General features: G+C 45.0%; 1 protein-coding gene across 1 annotated transcript; it reads right to left on the bottom strand.

Annotated features, from left to right (window-relative positions):
- Window positions 1-14,586: 14,586 nt before the first annotated feature.
- On the bottom strand, window positions 14,587-15,525 carry LOC144266629 (olfactory receptor 5AR1-like). Its single transcript, XM_077820072.1, has one exon. It carries the CDS (start codon window positions 15,523-15,525, stop codon window positions 14,587-14,589), a length of 939 nt encoding a protein of 312 aa, XP_077676198.1.
- Between the last annotated feature and the right edge of the window lie 2,297 nt (window positions 15,526-17,822).

Raw genomic sequence — 17,822 nt, 5'->3', positions numbered from 1 at the left:
GTTCCTGCCAGTCTCCCTCCACCTACGCCTCTTGCCACCCACTGGGCAATGACGTGGAAGAAATCATAAAAACATCACTGATAGTTTGCAAATGACAAAGAACAGTAACTTCAACAAAGTTAAGATCAGCATCCTACCACTGTGAGAGCAACTCCATGGAGGTTTATTTTAACAAGGAAGCGATGAGTCAAAAACGGCCTAATGACAAAACTGATGAAATTAAAAGACTTAGACTAACCATGGCAACGACTCAAGCAGCCATCATAGATTCCTAGATGGTACTTGTCCTCCAAACCACAAAACAAGAAGTGGGAAGGAAGAAAGAAAAAAAGAAATCCCACAGCTGAGTGCGGCCGAATGGCAAAACTCAAGGAAATTAACTGGGCCAAACAGGTATCCTTCAGCAAATGGAATTCTACTCCCCAGGAAGTCAACAGCACATTCAAAACAGCACATAAAGTGTAGGATGGACATCAGCAGGGCTCAGAGGGAATTGGAAAAGAAAGTAGTCAAGGACCTAGAAACAACCAACAGTATATTCTTTAATGCTATTGGGAAGACCGACAGAGAATCAGTGGTGCATGCAGTGTGGCTATGTCAGCCCCAGGATATTAGAGAGACAAGGTGGATGAGGTGATATCTTTCATTGGACCAACTTCTGTTGAGAGACAAGCTTTTGAGCCTCAAGAAGAGCTCTGTGTGGCTCAAAATCTTCTCTCTTTCACCATAATGGCATTGAACCCATCTCTCAAGATCACCCCCTTCTGGTCAGGTGTCTGTTTATGGTGACCCTCTCTGGCAGTTTGTAGTGAGTCAGCCCTCTGGCCAAGTCACAGTCTGTATGGAATACAACTCCGACATCTTCAGGGGTATTTGTCCAACAAAGTCTGTATGCGCTCCCAGCACTGGTAGGGGACCATGCCCCCAGAGCTTGCTCCCTGGAGACTTTTCACCTATTCTGGTCTATCTGGCCTTAGGGAAGTTCTATATAAAGTGGGGGAAGCAAACAATGAGTGTCTTCAGCTGGCTTAAGAGACAGCCTCCCCACCACACAGAGATACCTGAAGGCACCTGGAAACAAAAAGACTGGAACCACAGGGGTGGGTGAGGCCAAGCTGGACCCAGGTCAGAAAAGGCATCTGACATGAGAAGGAGTTTACCTGAAGTAACAATTTGGGGTGAGAAGTTAACATTTGGAACTGATTTCTGAGTGTATTAATCTTAGCCTTGCTTGTGGGATTTTTATTTTGCTTCGTGTCTTACATTGTTCTGTCTGTTACTACTTAAAACCACTTAAATCCTACTTTTTATGTTTAAGAAAATCACTTTTGTTTATTTATAAACTCAGTGTTAGTAATTGTTATCTGGGGGGGAACATATCTCTCTATCAGTGATATGGGGGGGGAACATTTATCTTTTTACCCTGTATAACTTTATGATGGAATAAAACAGATTTATTTGGGGTTAGGTCCCATTGGGAGCTGGGTGTCTGCATGCTGGAGACAGGTACCCTCCTGAGCTGGTTTCAGTCTCTATCTGCAGTTTCGTGGGCGTGGCCCAGACTCTTGGTCTGTGTTGCAGCAGACTCGCTTGTCTGGCTCAACAAGGCAGGGTTCTGGAGGCCCAGGCTGGCAGGAAAAATGGGATCAGAGGTAATCTGAGCCCATCAGGTGACAGTCCCAATGAGGGTCTCTGTGACCGAACTCAGCACACTATGCACTTGGGTTTCCTCCATTTCAAAAAAACATCCCAGCCCCCGAGCGATGTGCTATTCTAGTCTGGGTTTGTCATAAATATAAAGGGAAGGGTGAACCCCTTTAAAATCCCTCCTGGCCAGAGGAAAAATCCTCTCACCTGTAACGGGTTAAGAAGCTAAAGGTAACCTCGCTGGCACCTGACCAAAATGACCAATGAGGAGACAAAATACTTTCAAAAGCTGGGAGGAGGGAGAAAAAACAAAGGGTCTGTGTCTGTCTGTATGCTGCTTTTGCCGGAGAGAGAACAGCAATGGAGTCTTAGAACTTAGTAAGTAATCTAGCTAGGTATGTGTTAGATTATGATTTCTTTAAATGGCTGAGAAAAGAGCTGTGCTGAATAGAATGAATATTCCAGTCTGTGTGTCTTTTGTGTAAATTAAAGTTTTGCCTAGAGGGATTCTCTATGTCTTGAATCTAATCACCCTGTAAGGTATTTACCATCCTGATTTTACAGAGGTGATTCCTTTTTTACTTCTATTAAAAGTCTTCTTGTAAGAAAACTGAATGCTTTTTCATTGTTCTAAGATCCAAGGGTTTGGGTCTGTGGTCACCAATACAAATTAGTGAGGATTTTTACCAAACCTTCCCCAGGAAGTGGGGTGCAAGAGTTGGGAGGATTTTGGGGGGAAAGACGTGTCCAAACTACGTTTTTTCAGGAACCCAGATAAAGTTTGGTGGTGGCAGTGGAAATCCAAGGGCAAAGGGTAAAATAATTTGTACCTTGGGGAAGTTTGAACCTAAGCTGGTAAAAGTAAGCTTAGGAGGTTTTCATGCACGTCCCCACATCTGTACCCTAGAGTTTAGAGTGGGGAAGGAACCTGGACATGGTTGCAGAGTGGTGGGATTAACTTGAAATCCTTTTGAGATCAATTTGAGATTTTTTGAACCAGAAAAACAGATTTTAAAAAGGAAATATTTTTTTCCTTTGGGGCTGCTGGAAAGGGGGTCCAACTGAAAGCAGCTAGTTTTTTCTCTTCTTTGGGGCCAGAGCAGAGACAAAAGGGGATTATCTTTGTGAATTGCAGGTTTTCTTTGCCTGGAGGCAGAGTAGTTAACCTCCTGCAGGGAAATTCATAGTCTTCACAAACCTGAGGGTTTTTTTTCCCCTAAAAGTAAATAGGTGGGTGTTCTACCCATTTGGCTGGAGACAAAAGTGGTAGGGTTTTGTTTGTTTGTTTGTTTTGTTTTTTTTTAGGATTTTTATTTTTATTTTTGAACAAGGAGCACAGATTTGAAAAGGAATTTTTTTCCTTTGTGCTGCTAGAAAGCAGGTCTCCAGCTGGAAACAGTTGAAAGCTTTTTTGCTTTGATTTGGGGCCAGAGCAGAGACAAAGGGAATTGTCTTTTTCTGTAGGCTGACAATCACTATCAGAGAATAGGTATCCTATTCCAGCACAGTAAAATTTTACAAGCCAAGTTTTGTTTGTTTTATTTCTAAACCTCGGGTGTAAAGTTAGTTAAAAACAAAGAGGTTAGAATGACAGACTCCACGGCTCAACAAAAGCTGGAATTAGCCAGATTTGAGGCTACTGAAAAACAAAAGAACATGAAAGACAGATAGAACTCATGCGGATGGAGAAGGGGGTACAGGAGACTGCCCACAGGAGGGAGATGGAGGCAAGGACAAAGAGATGGAGGCAAAGGACAAAGAAAGGGAGGCAGCTAAAGAGGCAGAATAACACCAAACAGCTGCTCACAGGAGAGCTATGGAAGCAAGGGACAAAGAACTGGAGGAGAAGGAAAAAGAGAGGAAGTATGTGGAGGAGATGGAGAAGATAAAGGCTCAGCAGAATATACCAACAAACCCTAGCAATCCTTCTCCAGGTACCACTTTCCATCCCAGAAAGTTCCCCACCTACAAGGCAGGCGATGATACCGAGGCCTTCTTAGAAAACTTCAAAAGGGCCTGCCTTGGGTACAGCATCTCTACCGACCAATACATGGTAGAGCTGAGGCCGCAGCTCAGTGGACCCTTAGCTGAGGTGGTGGCTGAAATGCCGAGAGAACACATGAACAAGTATGAACTGTTTAAATCTAAGGCGAGAGTCAGAACGGGGATAACACCTGAGCATTCTGATCTGATCAGAGCCCTAAGGTGGAAACCAGATGTGTCATTTACCCGACATGCCTACCACATTGTGAAACATTGGGATGCCTGGATATCAGGAGCAAGTGTTGAATCTCCAGCAAATTTGCCCTTCCTAATGCAAATGGAACAATTCTTAGAGGGGGTTCCTGAGGAAATAGAAAGATACATCCTAGATGGGAAGCCCCAGTGATCCGTCAGCTGGACGATGTTTTAAATGTAACGAGCTGGGGCATGTAAAGGCCAGCTGCCCCAAGAACCCCAACAGATTACAGTTCATTGCACTGGAATTACACCAGAGATCCGCAGGCCCAGGTCCATCCGGTCAGAGGTGATGGACCCTGTCAAGGTTCCTCCCCCACTCTGAACTCTAGGGTACAGATGTGGGGACCTGCATGAAAAACCTCCTAAGCTTATCTTTACCAGCTTAGGTCAAAACTTCCCCAAGGTACAAAATATTCCCCCCCGTTGTCCTTGGACTGGCCGCTACCACCACCAAACTAATACTGGTTACTGGGGAAGAGCTGTTTGGACGCGTCTTTTCCCCCAAAATACTTCCCAAAACCCTGCACCCCACTTCCTGGACAAGGTTTGGTAAAAAGCCTCACCAATTTGCCTAGGTGACTACAGACCCAGACCCTTGGATCTTAAGAACAATGAACAATCCTCCCAACACTTGCACCCCCCCTTTCCTGGGAAATGTTGGATAAAAAGCCTCACCAATTTGCATAGGTCACCACAGACCCAAACCCTTGGATCTGAGAACAATGAAAAAGCATTCCGTTTTTTACAAGAAGACTTTTAATAAAAAATAGAAGTAAATAGAAATAAAGAAATCCCCCCTGTAAAATCAGGATGGTAGATATCTTACAGGGTAATTAGATTCAAAAACATAGAGAACCCTTCTAGGCAAAACCTTAAGTTACAAAAAAGATACACAGACAGAAATAGTTATTCTATTCAGCACAATTCTTTTCTCAGCCATTTAAAGAAATCATAATCTAACACATACCTAGCTAGATTACTTACTAGAAGTTCTAAGACTCCATTCCTGGTCTATCCCCGGCCAAGAAGACTACAGACAGACACAGACCCTTTGTTTCTCTCCCTCCTCCCAGCTTTTGAAAGTATCTTGTCTCCTCATTGGTCATTTTGGTCAGGTGCCAGCGAGGTTACCTTTAGCTTCTTAACCCTTTCCAGGTGAGAGGAGCTTTCCCCTGGCCAGGAGGGATTTCAAAGGGGTTTACCCTTCCCTTTATATTTATGACCCGCCCCCCAAATCTCAGCTAGGGTGAAACACTGGCTGGGATTTCTTCCTGGAGCTCTAGGAAAAACAGAGTTAATAAGACACATGCATCTCTAAATATACTACCAAGTACATGAAGACTAACAATATTTTCCACATCTCAAGGACGATTTTAACCAGTTGATTCTGGGAAACTTTCATGGGAGAGTGCATCAGCCACTTTGTTAGAAGCTCCTGAGATGTGTTGGATGTCGAAATCAAAATCTTGGAGAGCTAAACTCCACCGAAGAAGTTTTTTGTTAGTTTCTTTGACGGTGTGAAGCCACTTTAGTGCAGCATGGTTGGTTTGCAGGTGGAAACGCCGTCCCCAAACATATGGGCGTAGCTTTTCCAGAGCGTAGACAATGGCATAACATTCTTTTTCAGTGACTGACCAGTTGCTTTCCCTCTCAGACAGTTTTTTGCTGAGAAACACTACAGAGTGGAATTCTTGATCAGGTCCTTTCTGCATTAAAACTGCTCCCACACCACGCTCGGATGCATCTGTGGTTACTAGGAACGGTTTGTCAAAGTCTGGGGCCCTTAGTACAGGGTCAGACATGAGTGTCGCTTTAAGCTTGTTAAAGGCCTTCTGACACTTTCCAGTCCACTGAACAGCATTTGGCTGTTTCTTTTTGGTTAGGTCTGTCAGTGGAGCAGCGATTTGGCTGTAGTGCGGTACAAATCGTCTGTAATAACCGGCCAAGCCTAAGAAGGATTGAACTTGTTTCTTTGACTTTGGGACAGGCCACTTTTGGATGGCATCCACTTTGGCCTGTAGGGGGCTGATAGTTCCTTGACCCACCTGGTGTCCAAGGTAAGTCACTCTGTTTAGGCCTATTTGACACTTCTTAGCCTTAACAGTTAGTCCTGCCTCCCTTATGCGCTCAAGGACTTTTTGTAGATGTTCCAGGTGGTCTGCCCAGGAATCCGAAAATATGGCCACGTCGTCAAGGTAGGCGACTGCATATTCTCCTAATCCCGCTAGGAGACCATCTACAAGTCTTTGGAAAGTGGCGGGTGCATTTCGCAGCCCGAAAGGGAGTACATTAAATTCATACAGCCCGAGATGTGTGATGAAGGCTGACCTTTCCTTGGCAGATTCATCTAGCGGTACCTGCCAGTACCCCTTGGTTAAGTCCAAGGTAGAGATGAACTGGGCCCGTCCCAGTTTCTCTAATAGTTCATCTGTGCGTGGCATTGGATAGTTGTCTGGGCGAGTTACAGCATTTAGCTTACGTTAGTCCACGCAAAAACGTATCTCCCCATCTGGTTTGGGAACTAGAACCACTGGAGATGCCCATGCACTTTCAGAGGGGCGGATTACACCCATCTGTAACATATCCTGGATCTCCCGTTCTATAGCAGTTTTAGCTTGAGGAGACACCCGGTAAGGTTGGACCCTAATTGGGTGAGCATTACCTGTGTCAATGGAGTGGTATGCCCGTTCAGTCAGTCCTGGGGTGGCTGAGAACGTTGGCGCGTAGCTAGTGCACAGCTCCTGGATCTGCTGTTGCTGCATACGCCCAAGGGTCATGGAGAGGTTCACCTCTTCCACACCACCAGCACTTTTCCCTTCATAGTAGACACCTTCAGGCCACTCAGCGTCATCTTCTCCCTGGGCTGTAAACTGACAAACCTTTAATTCTCTGGAATAAAAGGGCTTTAGAGAATTAATATGGTACACCTTAGGCTTCCGGTTGGAGGTGGGGTATGCTATGAGATAATTAACAGCTCCTAGGCGCTCCTGGACCGTGAATGGCCCTTCCCACGATGCTTCCATTTTATGGGCCTGGAGCGCCCTTAAGACCATGACCTGGTCTCCTACTTTGAAGGAACGCTCTCTGGCATGTTTATCATACCAGGCTTTTTGCTCTTTTTGAGCATCCTGTAAGTTTTCTCTAGCAAGGGCTAAAGAGGTTCGGAGGGTGTTTTGTAGGTTGGTTACAAAGTCCAGAATGTTAGCTCCTGGAGAAGGTGTAAATCCCTCCCATTGCTGCTTCACCAACTGCAATGGCCCCTTAAACTCACGGCCATATACAAGTTCAAATGGGGAAAACCCTAAACTGGGATGTGGTACAGCTCTGTAGGCAAAGAGCAACTGCTGCAACACTAGGTCCCAATCATTGGAGTGCTCCTTTACAAATTTACGTATCATGGCCCCCAAAGTTCCATTAAACTTCTCCACCATGCCATTTGTTTGATGGTGGTAAGGAGTGGCAACCAAGTGATTTACCCCATGAGCTTCCCAAAGGTTTTTCATAGTTCCTGCCAGGAAATTAGTCCCTGCATCTGTGAGGATGTCGGAGGGCCAACCTACCCTGGCAAAAATGTCTGATAGTGCCTGGCACACACTTTTAGCCCTGGTGTTGCTTAGAGCTACTGCTTCCGGCCATCGCGTGGCAAAATCCATGAAAGTCAGTATGTACTGCTTTCCTCTGGGTGTCTTTTTTTGGAAAAGGACCCAGAATATCCACAGCTACTCGCTGAAATGGAACTTCAATGATGGGGAGTGGCTGGAGAGGGGCTTTGACCTGGTCTTGGGGTTTTCCCACTCTTTGGCACACCTCACAAGACTGGACATAGGTAGAAACATCCTTGCCCATTCCCTCCCAGTGGAATGATCCCCCCAAACGGTCTTTGGTCCTGTTCACCCCAGCATGGCCACTAGGGTGATCATGGGCTAAGCTCAAGAGCTTGGCCCGGTATTTAGTTGGAACTACCAACTGTCTCTGAGGATGCCAGTCTTCCTGGTGTCCACCAGAAAGAGTTTCCTTGTATAAAAGTCCTCTTTCTACAACAAACCTGGATCGATTAGAAGAGCTGAGAGGCGGTGGGTTGCTCCGTGCCGCCGTCCAAGCTCTCTGGAGGCTTTCATCTGCTTCCTGTTCGGTCTGGAACTGTTCCCTTGATGCTGGGGACATCAGTTCCTCATTGGATTGTGGACCTAGGCTTGGTCCCTCTGGAAGCGATATAGGGGATGGAGCTGTTTCTGTTGACTGTGAACCGCTCTCCGCTGGTGCACTATGTTGGGATTCAGGCTCCGGCTGAGCCTCTTGTGTTGGGTTATCGGCTGCTGCCAGTTCAGGTTCAGTGGGGCCCTCTGGTGTTGAGGTTGCAAGTACTGGATTCAGTGCTGGCACGGGGTCTGGTGTTGGTTGTTTGGCTGGTTCCGGTTCTGGGACTGGTTCCGTCTGGGTCTCTGGGACTGGATCCACTACTGCTGTTGCAGACATTGGCCTGGGGTCTGGGTCCATCACCTCTGACTGGGTCCTGATAGAAGTTTCCAGAACAGAGCTAGGCCTCAAGGCTTGTTTAGCCTGGCTGCGGGTGACCATTCCCACCCTCTTGGCCTGCTTCACATGATTGGCCAAGTCTTCCCCCAACAGCATGGGGATGGGATAATCATCATAGACTGCAAAAATCCACGTTCCTGACCAGCCCTGATACTGGACAGGCAACTTGACTGTAGGCAAATTGAAAGAGTTGGACTTGAAGGGTTGAATCGTCACTTGGATCTCTGGGTTGATTAAATTGGGGTCCACTAAGGAAGCATGGATAGCTGACACTTGTGCTCCGGTGTCCCTCCACGCGGTGACCTTCTTCCCGTCCACACTCACAGTTTCCCTCCGCTCCAAGGGTATCTGGGAGGTATCTGGGCCTGTGGACCTCTGGTGTGATTCCGGTGCAATGAACTGTAATCTGTTGGGGTTCTTGGGGCAGTTGGCCTTTACATGCCCCAGCTCATTACATTTAAAACATCGTCCAGCTGACGGGTCACTGGGGCGAGGAGGGTTGCTGGAGAACGGGGTGGCGGGACGATAAGGGGTCTGGAGGGTTCTTTGGGAGGTAGGTGGGGCCTTGGGCGGCCCCCGGTAATAGGGTGTGGTCTGGGGTGGTCCCTTCTGGTCTCCGCTCCAACTGCGACCAGTTTTCTTCTTCTCTGCCACCTCCACCCATCTGGCTCCAATCTCTCCTGCCTCAATTACAGTTTTGGGTTTCCCATCTAGGATGTATCTTTCTATTTCCTCAGGAACACCCTCTAAGAATTGTTCCATTTGCATTAGGAAGGGCAAATTTACTGGAGATTCAACACTTGCTCCTGATATCCAGGCATCCCAGTGTTTCACAATGTGGTAGGCATGTCGGGTAAATGACATGTCTGGTTTCCACCTTAGGGCTCTGAACCTCCGACGAGACTGCTCGGGTGTTATCCCCATTCTGACTCTCGCCTTGGATTTAAACAGTTCATACTTGTTCATGTGTTCTTTAGGCATTTCAGCTGCCACCTCAGCTAAGGGTCCACTGAGCTGTGGCCTCAGCTCTACCATGTATTGGTCAGTAGAGATGTTGTACCCAAGGCAGGCCCTTTCGAAGTTTTCTAGAAAGGCCTCAGTATCATCGCCTGCCTTGTAGGTGGGGAATTTTCTGGGATGGGAAGTGGTACTTGGAGAAGGATTACTAGGGTTTGTTGGGATATTCTGCTGAGCCTTTATCTTCTCCATCTCCTCCACATACTTCCACTCTTTTTTCTTCTCCTCCAGTTCTTTGTCCCTTGCTTCCATAGCTCTCCTGTGAGCAGCCGCTTGGTGTTGTTCTCGCTACCTCCCTTTCTTGTTCCTTCTTCAGCCGCATGAGTTCTATCTGTCTTTCATGTTCCCTTTGTCTTTCCTCAGCCTGAAATTTGGCTAATTCGAGCTGTAGTCGAGCCGCAGATTTTGCCATTCTAACCTCTCTGTTTTTAACTAACTTTACAACCGAGGTTTAGAAATAAACAAACAAAACTTGGCTGTAAAATTTTGCTGTGCTGGAATAGAATACCTATTCTCTGATAGTGATTGTCAGCCTACAGAAAAAGACAATTCCCTTGTCTCTGCTCTGGGCCCAAATTAAAGCAAAAAACCTCCAACTACTTGGAAACCTGCTTACCCAGCCCAAAGAAAAAGCAAATGGGTAGAACACACACCCCCTATTTACTTTTAGGAAGAAAAGAAAAAAAAACTCTGGGTTGGAAGACTGTGAATTTCCCTGCAGGAGTTAAGTACCCTGCCTCCAGGCAAAGAAAACCTGCAATTCACAAAGATAATCCCCTTTTGTCTCTGCTTGGCCACAGTTTCAGCTTTCAGTTTCAGCTGCTTTCTGGACTTCTTTCCAAAGGAAAAAAAAAATCCTTTTTAAAATCTGTATTTCTAGTTCAAAAAATCTCAACTGGATCTCAAAATGATTTCAGGTTAATCCCACCACTATGCCATCATGTCAAGGTTCCTCCCCCACTCTGAACTCTAGAGTACAGATGTGGGGACCTGCATGAAAAACCTCCTAAGCTTATCTTTACCAGCTTAGGTCAAAACTTCCCCAAGGTACAAAATATTCCACCCGTTGTCCTTGGACTGGCCGCTACCACCACCAAACTAATACTGGTTACTGGGGAAGAGCTGTTTGGACGCATCTTTCCCCTCAAAATACTTCCCAAAACCCTGCACCCCACTTCCTGGACAAGGTTTGGTAAAAAGCCTCACCAATTTGCCTAGGTGACTACAGACCCAGACCCTTGGATCTTAAGAACAATGAACAATCCTCCCAACACTAGCACCCCCCCTTTCCTGGGAAATGTTGGATAAAAAGCCTCACCAATTTGCATAGGTCACCACAGACCCAAACCCTTGGATCTGAGAACAATGAAAAAGCATTCAGTTTTTTACAGGAAGACCTTTAATAAAAAATGGAAGTAAATAGAAATAAAGAAATCCCCCCTGTAAAATCAGGATGGTAGATATCTTACAGGGTAATTAGATTCAAAAACATAGAGAACCCCTCTAGGCAAAACCTTAAGTTACAAAAAAGATACACAGGCAGAAATAGTTATTCTATTCAGCACAATTCTTTTCTCAGCCATTTAAAGAAATCATAATCTAACACATACCTAGCTAGATTACTTACTAAAAGTTCTAAGACTCCATTCCTGGTCTATCCCCGGCCAAGAAGACTACAGACAGACAGACACAGACCCTTTGTTTCTCTCCCTCCTCCCAGCTTTTGAAAGTATCTTGTCTCCTCATTGGTCATTTTGGACAGGTGCCAGCGAGGTTACCTTTAGCTTCTTAACCCTTTCCAGGTGAGAGGAGCTTTCCCCTGGCCAGGAGGGATTTCAAAGGGGTTTACCCTTCCCTTTATATTTATGACACATGACCTTGCACTTTTCACTATTAAATTTATTAATAATGTATTGTAAAAAACAATGCCATTGGGGTTGACCTGAAACTATTCACAAAAGTCTCCTAATAGCCTTGTCCCAAAACAATGTGTGTCGGGGAGGAGGATTTAGGTGCCGCTGGTACGAGGTGGTGATGCCCCCTCTCTTTGTAACTTTTAGCTCAATAGTTAGGCTGTTCACCTGTGACGTGGGAGATCCAGGTTTAATTCCCTGTTCTGTCCAGTGCTGGGCAAAGATGTGCACTTGGCTTTCCTGTATTTCCAGAAAGCATCCCAGCCCCTGAGTGATGTGCTATTCTAGTCTTTGGTTGCTCTCAATCTCTCCTTTCAAGGTTTTTCTATGGTGGAAAACTAATTAAAAAAACATTGCAACAGAGACATGAAGTTGAGCATGTCGGTGCTCCGAACCACTTGTCTATAGAGTCAATCTCTCTTTCTGGCCCTGTGATTCTTCCCGTCTTTTATCCACAATGCAACAGCTTCAACAGGAGAGACTGAGGCCATATCTACACTACTGGCTCAATCAGGACTACTGTGATACATTAAATGGTCTTGTTTGGGCAGATCTGGGGAAGGCATGCTAAATCGATGGGAGAGCTCTCACCTGTTGAAGTCTGTACTCCACCTCACTCAGACACTATGTTCCATCATGTATCTTCCTCAAGGCTGGTCTACACTAACGCTGTCTGATTATCTTTGTTACACTACTTCGGTTACATAACACTCCAGTTGACTTAGCAAGGTGTGGACACCACTGTGAGTCAGACGAACTTAGACAACTTGAAGTAGCGTAACTTAGATCAATTTACAGGAGTAGCATAGACCAGTCCTGAGAACGATGCAGGACAGAACATAGCCCAGTGGCCAGGACATTGTCCGGCAATGTGGGAGACCCACTTTCAAATTGCTTCTCCCAATTCGACAGAGGGGGAATTGACCTGGATCTCCCACTTCCCATGGGAGTGATCTAATCACTGGGTTAAAGTCTACAAGGGAAGCAGCACCATTCCCACCTCTTCCATTCCCATCCCTTTTGTCAGTGTGGCCCTACATTGTCTTTGCTTTGACATCAAAAAGTATCCAGGAAGGAAAGGAAATGTTCCATTTCTGATCATGCTAAATAGTTCCTTCCACCCCACAGGACATTTCTGTCAATGTTTTCAATTTGCCAAATATTTCAGGAATTTTCAGATTTGGTTCAGGTTGAACTGAATTTGTTTTTCAATGTTTTCTAAACACACACGAACTCAAAAATCTGATATTGGCCCTGCTCTAGCCATTTCTCACTCTCTGCAACCCGAGCTGTACAATTCCCAGAATCCCTATTCTTCAGAGTCCATAGGCCTTACCCGCAGAACTAAGAGTAAGACCTCATAGCCAACCTGCTCCTGTGGTATAAACATTGAGTGTCTGATATGACTTTATCTTCCTGTTTAATTTATGTGCTCGAGAAACGTCACCCTTCCCATATTACTTTGTATTCAGTTCAGTGCAGATTCTCACAGTGGACGCACACACACCACGTTCTCTTTTCGATATGTTACCCTTGTTCTTACTTATTTTGTTGCTCCCTTAACTTAAAATAAAGGCCATTTTGATGGAAATCACCTTTCTCCTCCACATGCGTGGATACAAACCAGGCGACAATCTACACAACAACCCCACAGAGGACGTAAAGGGCTGCAGAGGATCAGGAGGGTGCAAGGTGAAAAACTCCCTTTGTTTCAGCCATAGAAATCACACACTTTATACTTGCAACTGCATAACCAAACCAAACCCACTACAAAGAAGAAGGAGAAAGATTTGATTCCCCCCTCTTCTTTCCCAATACAAAAACATCTATGCTTTCAAAGTGTTATGCAGACAAAACTACACAGGATCCTTTCATGGGACAAGACAAGATGTCACGTGTATTATAACACAATTTGATTTATGATCTATAACTAATATCTAATACCTATGTATACACACACACACACATCAAACGTTCTGCAGCTGCTAGATAGTTACCATTCCTGAATGTAGCTTGAGTTGGTGGCTTGGGTTCGTAGCTTGTGGCGGCTAACTGGCCAGGAAAGCCAGGCACAAGGAAGAACTGGGTCTCTGTTGGGCATGCACCAATGCCCTTCTGTGTTGGCAGCAGAATGTTACCCTCCAAAGTGATTCATGTCACCCATCCTTTCTGAATCCAGAGTCTATAGGTCTTGATGTGTCACACTGCCTCTGGGTTTGGTGTGATTGATCACCCATCAATTGCAGACTTGACTTTCAGCCTAGGACCTGGCTTTGATGTTTCTTCAATTATACTTTTGTTCTTTTCTTTTGAGGGTGGACTCTTCTTGCTTTGTCAGGGCTGTTGTCTGCATCTTCAGCCATTGGTGTTTACACTTTATTTCATCAGGACAGGCTGGGGCTGGAGGTTGATTCCATTATCCATATATACCTCATTCACACATCTAAACTACACTAATAAGATTACAGCAGGGTTTTGCAAAAATGAAGGTTGCAGCAAGCTTTTACAAAATGAAGTGAGCATTTTAAAATGGAGTTTGGGACAAGTTAAAATGGAGTTTGAGTTACAATATGGACAAGTGTAAGGAATGGCAAACAGTGAACAGATGTTACAATGTTGAAACAGTGTAAGTTTCAGCTATTTAAGCAGCAATTGGATTGAAAGTGAAAGTCAATTAGCCAGTTATTGGGGTACATGCTTTATGAATGAATGTAATTTCATTCATAAAACTTTATTTTTGAAGTTATATTAATAAAATGACAGGTTTCAGAGTAACAGCCATGTTAGTCTGTATTCGCAAAAAGAAAAGGAGTACTTGTGGCACCTTAGAGACTAACCAATTTATTTGAGCATGAGCTTTCACTGTAGCTCACAAAAGCTCATGCTCAAATAAATTGGTTAGTCTCTAAGGTGCCACAAGTACTCCTTTTCTTTTTATTAATAAAATGAACCATTAAAAACAATTTCATTGATCAGTTCTACAGAAGCACGTCACAAATATTCACACATCTGAAACAGGTGGCTCCTGGAATTTTGATGGGGTAATAGCCTAACAAAGCCCTGATTTTAGTTGGGGCCTGCAGGCCTCGTTAGAATACAAACAAATTCATAATAACAATATAATAATGAACAATACTCCCACGGGCTCTGCCAAATTACATTGCAATGGGATGGGAATTGAATTCACCTGTTTCCACTCCCCATCACTAAACCAGTGCTGAGTTAAACAGATTCAAGATTTGGTTAGGAGTTTATTCATTGCTCTCCTCAGGGCGTCCTTCACCTCCGTATTCCTCAGGCTGTAGATGAGGGGGTTCAACATGGGGATCACCAGCGAGTAAAACACTGAGACTATTTTGTCCGTGTCCATGGAATACCTGGAGGTGGGACGTAAATACATGAAGAGGAGGGTGCCATAAAACAGGACCACCGCAGTCAAGTGGAAAGAGCAGGTGGAGAAGGCTTTGCGACGGCCCGCAGCAGAGCTGATCTGCAGTATAGTGGAGGTGATATAGACATAGGAGAGAAGGATGGCCACAAATCTGCTCCCGGTAATGCACAACATGAAAGCAAACATCATAATCTCATTGATGCGGGTGTCAGAACAGGAGAGCGCCAGCAGCGGGGGGATCTCACAGAAGAAATGATTGACGATGTTGGAGCTGCAGAATGACAGCCGAAATGTAACACATGTGGGAATCATTGAATCCACCAACCCCACAGCATACGCCCCAGCCACCAGCTGTTTACAAAGCTTCCTGGACATGGTGACCGTATAGAGCAGCGGGTTACAAATGGCCACATAACGGTCATACGCCATCACAGCCAGCAAGAGGCCCTCAGCATCTCCAAAAGCGATAGAGAGAGACATTTGCACAGCGCAGGCCGTGTAAGAAATGCCTTTCCTCTCGGCTAAGAAATTCAGCAGCATCTTGGGGGAAATTGTTGAGGAAAGGCAGAGGTCACAGAAAGACAAATTCCTGAGGAAAAAGTACATGGGGGTGTGGAGTCGGGGATCAATCCTGATTAACAAGATCATCCCCCCGTTCCCCACCAGGGTGATACCATAAATCAGGAGGAACACCACAAACAGGGGGACCTGCAGCTCCGGACGATCTGTCAGTCCTGAGAGAATGAACTCAGTTGCCTCCGAATGATTTCCCTTTTCCATCTCCTCTGAACACAGATCAGGCAGCTATAGAGATATGGGCATGTGAATGGTGCGCAAAACCTGCCCCTTCTCTGCAATGAAAGAAGTGAAGTTAAACAGAGATCAGTTTCTTAATGAACATCAGTACCCACTCCAGGAAGGGCTTAGTTCACAGAGCCAGATGTTCACAGCTGGTCATTCCAGGTGTTCGCTAAAATGCACACACTGCGTAAATATAATGACACTTCAGATTCATCATGTCCCACACAAAAACACTCCTGTTCACTCATCCAAAGAGAAAACAGTGACTTGTGATTCTGCTGTGAGAGAATCAGTCTGAAGGGATCATTTCATCACTAAAGAAGGGGTGAGAGGGAAGGAGTGTCAATCTTTCCACCGTCTTTGGGCAAGGGGAGCTCTGTGGCTTGGCATGTCGGTTTGGCGTAAAGTTGCTCACTGTGCTAATTAATCTGTTTGGCATTTACTGGAGCCTCTATAAAAACCCAGAGACATAACGGAAAGCCCTGACTTCAGTGACTAGGTAATTGCCTATTTTTCCAAACAAGGATGTCGCTCCTTTAGCTGAAGAGGTCGGAGTTGTTGCTGAGACATTAAGTGCTGGAGGCCTGGAATTGAATAGCTGCTGATCCCCATGGTGTCTGCGTGTGTGTGTGACTGTAATACAGGACAATAGCCCTACCTGCTAAGAAGAGACAGAGAGATGTGGTGGCATTTCCCCATCCATGGAAACTACCAGTTTGGAGCATTTGGGAAGTTCTATACTGAGATGTGTGATCTATGGTACATGATTCCTGAAGCAACTGGGAATACCTGAGCTCAGAGAGCCATAACACCTAATTAACGCATTCAGTGAACCAAAGCCACTTTGCTGTAATTGGTGCCCTGGGGATTAATTTGTCCCACTCTTTCCTATTGTGATATTAAATGATGCAATTTCTACCAGAGTTACAGAGTATGAGGTGAGGGGTATATTTCATCCTGCTGTTTTCAGTGCAAGCCACGTACTGTGTAGACCTGATCCACAAAGGCGGTTTGTTTATTTTTCTGTGTGGAGACCAAAATCTTTTTTGTTAGGAAATACCATAGGGGTGCATCCGATACCACACAGCACCAATCTCTTCCATGTTCCTGGCTCCCAGGCTGGACTACATCCCCCATGATGCACGATGGTCTCTCCTCTTGCTGAACTGCCCTGGAACATCACCAGAGTCCCACAGACATGGTTTAGGGAGGAGAGCAGTTTGGTATTTTGATGGAAAGCTTATAATTTCCAGAGAAAAGATAATTTCATGGAAAAAATAGTTGAAAGGAAAATCCAATTACCCATCAAAATGCTTCTCAAGAAAAATTTTCAAGGAGCTTTCACAAGAAATTTCGAATCAAAGGAACAGAAAGTTAGATACAGGTGAAACGTATTAATTATTTGCAGCTTTAGCTTATATCTGCTCAGTCATTCGTGGTTTCAGAATCACATCATTGGCCTGGCCCCAATAGGTCGAATGTAAAACCTGTAAGAGTACTCCAGACTATCGAGCATTTACAGCATGCCAATCACCATGGTATCCAATGTCCTTCCCTTGCTAGGTTACTCTCCTAAAGATAGGAAAAGTCAGTTCACTCATTTTTGCCTGATGGAGACCACAGGATGACCAGAGGAGCTCAGGAAGAGACCACAGCATCCTCTGGACTTCTGCAGGTCACAAACTATTCCTCTTGCATGCATGTTATCTGCACACAGAGCTCAACATTAACATGCTAAATAAATCTACGAGTCAACTAGAAATAGTCATGCTCTCACTGCAAATATTAATACATTTTTGATAAGGTATGCGAATTTATAATATTACACTGTATCGTGTTATTAAAAACATATTGCAAACTGAGGTGGGCAAACTGGTTTGTCTTAAACAGGAAACGTGCTCTGCTTAATTTTGTTTCGAAACAGTAACCAATCAAGCAGGAAGGGAAACAAAGGTAGCCTAAAAAGGTGAGGAAAAAAGCAGCAGGGAACATCTTTCTACATAGAGTTTTGTCTTCCGGTAACCAGGTGGAAATGTTTCTCAAAGGGGGATAGGATGATAAAAAGAAGAGGCAGACATCCCAAGGTACCTCTCTCTCTCTCTCTCTCTCTCTGCCCATTGATTTACTGCATCTGAAGGGACAAATGAAGCAGTCTTTGGACTGGGGGAGGGGTCCTGACATGAAATTTGCTCAGTAAGACTGCTGAAAGCATGTGGTGAGGAAACTTTTGCTTTGAATTTCACATCTTTTCTTCACCTAGGCACAAGTTGCATTTC

The sequence above is a fragment of the Eretmochelys imbricata genome, chromosome 6 (genome assembly GCF_965152235.1).
Source record: "Eretmochelys imbricata isolate rEreImb1 chromosome 6, rEreImb1.hap1, whole genome shotgun sequence".
Lineage (NCBI taxonomy): Eukaryota > Metazoa > Chordata > Testudines > Cheloniidae > Eretmochelys > Eretmochelys imbricata.
Note: the sequence above shows the minus strand (reverse complement) of the source record. Positions and strands in the feature narration are given on the sequence as shown.

What these genes read in the sequence shown, in the direction of transcription:
- LOC144266629 (XM_077820072.1), bottom strand. Translation starts at nt 15,525, where the DNA reads ATGGAAAAGGGAAATCATTCGGAGGCAACTGAGTTCATTCTCTCAGGA.